Raw genomic sequence first — 2,500 nt, 5'->3', positions numbered from 1 at the left:
TGCAGGAAATGCGAAACCCCAATTTGTAAATGCAAGAAAAGTGGCAATGTATACTCACCCTTGTGGTAGCGTGGAGACTGTGATCGAGAGTCTGGTGAGGAGGATCGCAGAGAATTTGTAGAGGGAGAGTCCCTGTTTTTCTCATGGTTGCTGTAGCGGTACTTACTACTGTATTTTGAATTCTGGAAGAATGGAAATATATGTTATTCTATCGGCTCTGAAAAGATATATCCCATACTGGACAGTACACTGAAAATTAAATGAACTAAACTATTTGGCCTAAAAAATTTAAACCTTAGTTTCTATCACATAAATCAAAATTAAATACATATTCACAAAATTGTACGTTATGAATATAAATATCTACAGTTCTCCTCATCACTATTTAATCAAGTAAATTAACCTATATCACTGAACTACAAACAAATAATAATACTGCAAATAAGCAAATACAGTTCAGGTTTAGATCATCATCATTCCACGATGGTGTGACCAAGCAGGAAAAAAAATATAGTTACATTTTCACTGATTAACCTCTTAAACACACTTTTAAACCATGAAATTAGTATTGATCTTTATTTTCTATTGCTATCATAAAAAAAATGCACTTCTGACTATGTGACATAACATGACTGTACATCCACTTTAAAAACAATTGGGTCACACAACACACACAAAATGAAAGAAACATATCTAAGAAATGTGAAAAAGTAATGCAAAAACCCTTAAAATACCTTAAACTACCGTTCCTCTAATAAGATATGCATAATATAAAAATTAATCAATTAAACCCTACTCTAACAAAATTTTTGACTCAGACCATGAAAAAATGCTTGGTTTTTGTCCTGGGGGACTTTGGGGGAGGGCAAGGGCAGAAACAGGAGCAAAATCCACTGAAAATAACCCCCTCCTGGGATATAAACAATAACAATAACAAAGGGACCAAGAGCAGCACATCCCTTTGGCAGACATCTACAGCCAAGAGGAAAATGGGAGAGCAAATCCCCAGGTGATAACCCTCCCCTGAGTGCCCTAACGCGAGCCCAGGCGAGAGGGCAGCCTCGAGGAGGAGAAGGGCCTCCCGAGGTGAGGGGGCGCGAGGGAGAGGACCCCCCTGCAGGAACCTCCCCCTCCCTGGCGCCCCCGAGTGCAAAGGGCGCCCGCAAGACCCTGCCGCGTCGTCGGGCCAAAGGGCGAGGGCGTCGGACTCTCCAAGGGAGAAGAGGTCTTAAGGGGCGCCAAGACCTTAGACACGACTATGGCGCGTCGGCCACAAGCCTCAGGCCGCCCTTCGCCTTCACCTGGCCGCTCACGCCACCTAACCGCCTCTCACCTCGTAGCTGTGGGCCTGGTGCTTCTCGTTGAACCTGCAAAGGAGAAGGACGTCCATTAGCTCGTCGCCAGAGTGCTAAACCCGAGCGAAAAGGGGAGAGAGGGCGAGAGGAGAGACAGAATTCGTGACAAACAAATGGCGGGCATCTCGAGCCACTACGAGCTCGCCCTGCGACACCTTACAACACAAGAGCTAATATATTCGCTCCAATTCCTGCTTACCCATCGCTAATACGTGGTAGTTTCCTCGCATGCATTACCATTAATGCAATACTAAGGAGGAGAGCGTCTCAGGAAGGGAGTGGGTGCAGGGCGTCGAGCAGAAAACGAGCCAGAAAGTCGGCGCCTTCAAAATCGTCCCATTACAACGCCATATTCCAACGGGGATCGCCTTGCCAACTGGTGCAGGAAGGAACGGTGGCGGAGGAGCAGGCCCGGGAACGCTATTGATCTCCGTTCGGTTGGAGGATTCGTCTCTTCGCTTCCACCTTTTCGACTTGATGATGTTGGCTTGATTTACAATTCGATGTCGGTTTTGGGATTCTTTTGCAGCCCGGAGGGGAAATAAGCCATGGAGTTGTCCCTCCACTCTTAAACCTTCATGATATAAGGGAGAGGATCCGTGACGTTTAGAAACAAAAGAGAATCGCGTATGGGATCCAACTGCTCTTTTGACTCTATCTTGCACGTGTAGTCAACGAGAACAAATACTTACTGGCATTGGATCCTGTTTATTTTACAAATACACCAACTATTTATACTTCTTTTAGTTGTCAGGCAGGAAACAAGAGCAAAATTTCGATAAACTCCGAAGAGTAAGTGCAATATTCCCGTCTGTTTGAATTTTAAAAACTACTGTATAATACACTGTCTTCTACTGCAGAGCTGACCTACTACAGCATCTCTTTCAGTTGCTTAATTAAGCAACGAAATTAAGTAAAAATTAACGCTATAAATTTTTGTTCATTAGACCATACAACGAATACTGTTTTGTGTATAAACACAATATTATTTTACAGTTTCGCCATTGTCAACTTAATACTTCATGTACCGTTGAAAGCTATTGTGTAATCTCATCAAAATCGAGAGAAATGTCTTTCGTATTTTAAGTAGAATCTTGTTGATTACGATAATCTGATAAATGACGTCAATCAGAATATGTCAATAC

The 2,500-nt window shown here is 43.2% G+C and overlaps 2 protein-coding genes across 3 annotated transcripts in view; one reads left to right on the top strand and one right to left on the bottom strand.

Moving 5' to 3' along the window:
* wcy (WW domain-containing adapter protein with coiled-coil wacky) overlaps positions 1 to 1,875 on the bottom strand; it is a 47,928-nt gene extending 46,053 nt beyond the window's left edge. For both annotated transcript variants that reach the window (XM_070140960.1, XM_070140961.1), the window contains exons 1-3: positions 1,555 to 1,875; positions 1,334 to 1,367; positions 59 to 182 (exon numbers count right to left, since the gene is read on the bottom strand). In XM_070140960.1, coding sequence (XP_069997061.1) covers positions 59 to 182; positions 1,334 to 1,367; positions 1,555 to 1,595 — 199 coding nt within the window. In that variant the 5' untranslated portion in view covers positions 1,596 to 1,875. The remainder of the gene's footprint in view (positions 1 to 58; positions 183 to 1,333; positions 1,368 to 1,554) is intronic.
* A 134-nt stretch (positions 1,876 to 2,009) lies between these two features.
* The window catches only part of Mt2 (methyltransferase 2), a 19,571-nt gene continuing 19,080 nt past the window's right edge, over positions 2,010 to 2,500 (top strand). Inside the window, exon 1 of the mRNA XM_027366178.2 lies at positions 2,010 to 2,147. The gene's annotated coding sequence lies outside the window, so the exon portion shown is untranslated. The remainder of the gene's footprint in view (positions 2,148 to 2,500) is intronic.

The sequence above is a fragment of the Penaeus vannamei genome, chromosome 27, assembly GCF_042767895.1.
Source record: "Penaeus vannamei isolate JL-2024 chromosome 27, ASM4276789v1, whole genome shotgun sequence".
In the NCBI taxonomy this organism is placed as follows: Eukaryota; Metazoa; Arthropoda; class Malacostraca; order Decapoda; family Penaeidae; genus Penaeus; species Penaeus vannamei.
The sequence above is the reverse complement of the archived record's forward strand: the minus strand, read 5'-3'. Positions and strand labels throughout refer to the sequence as shown.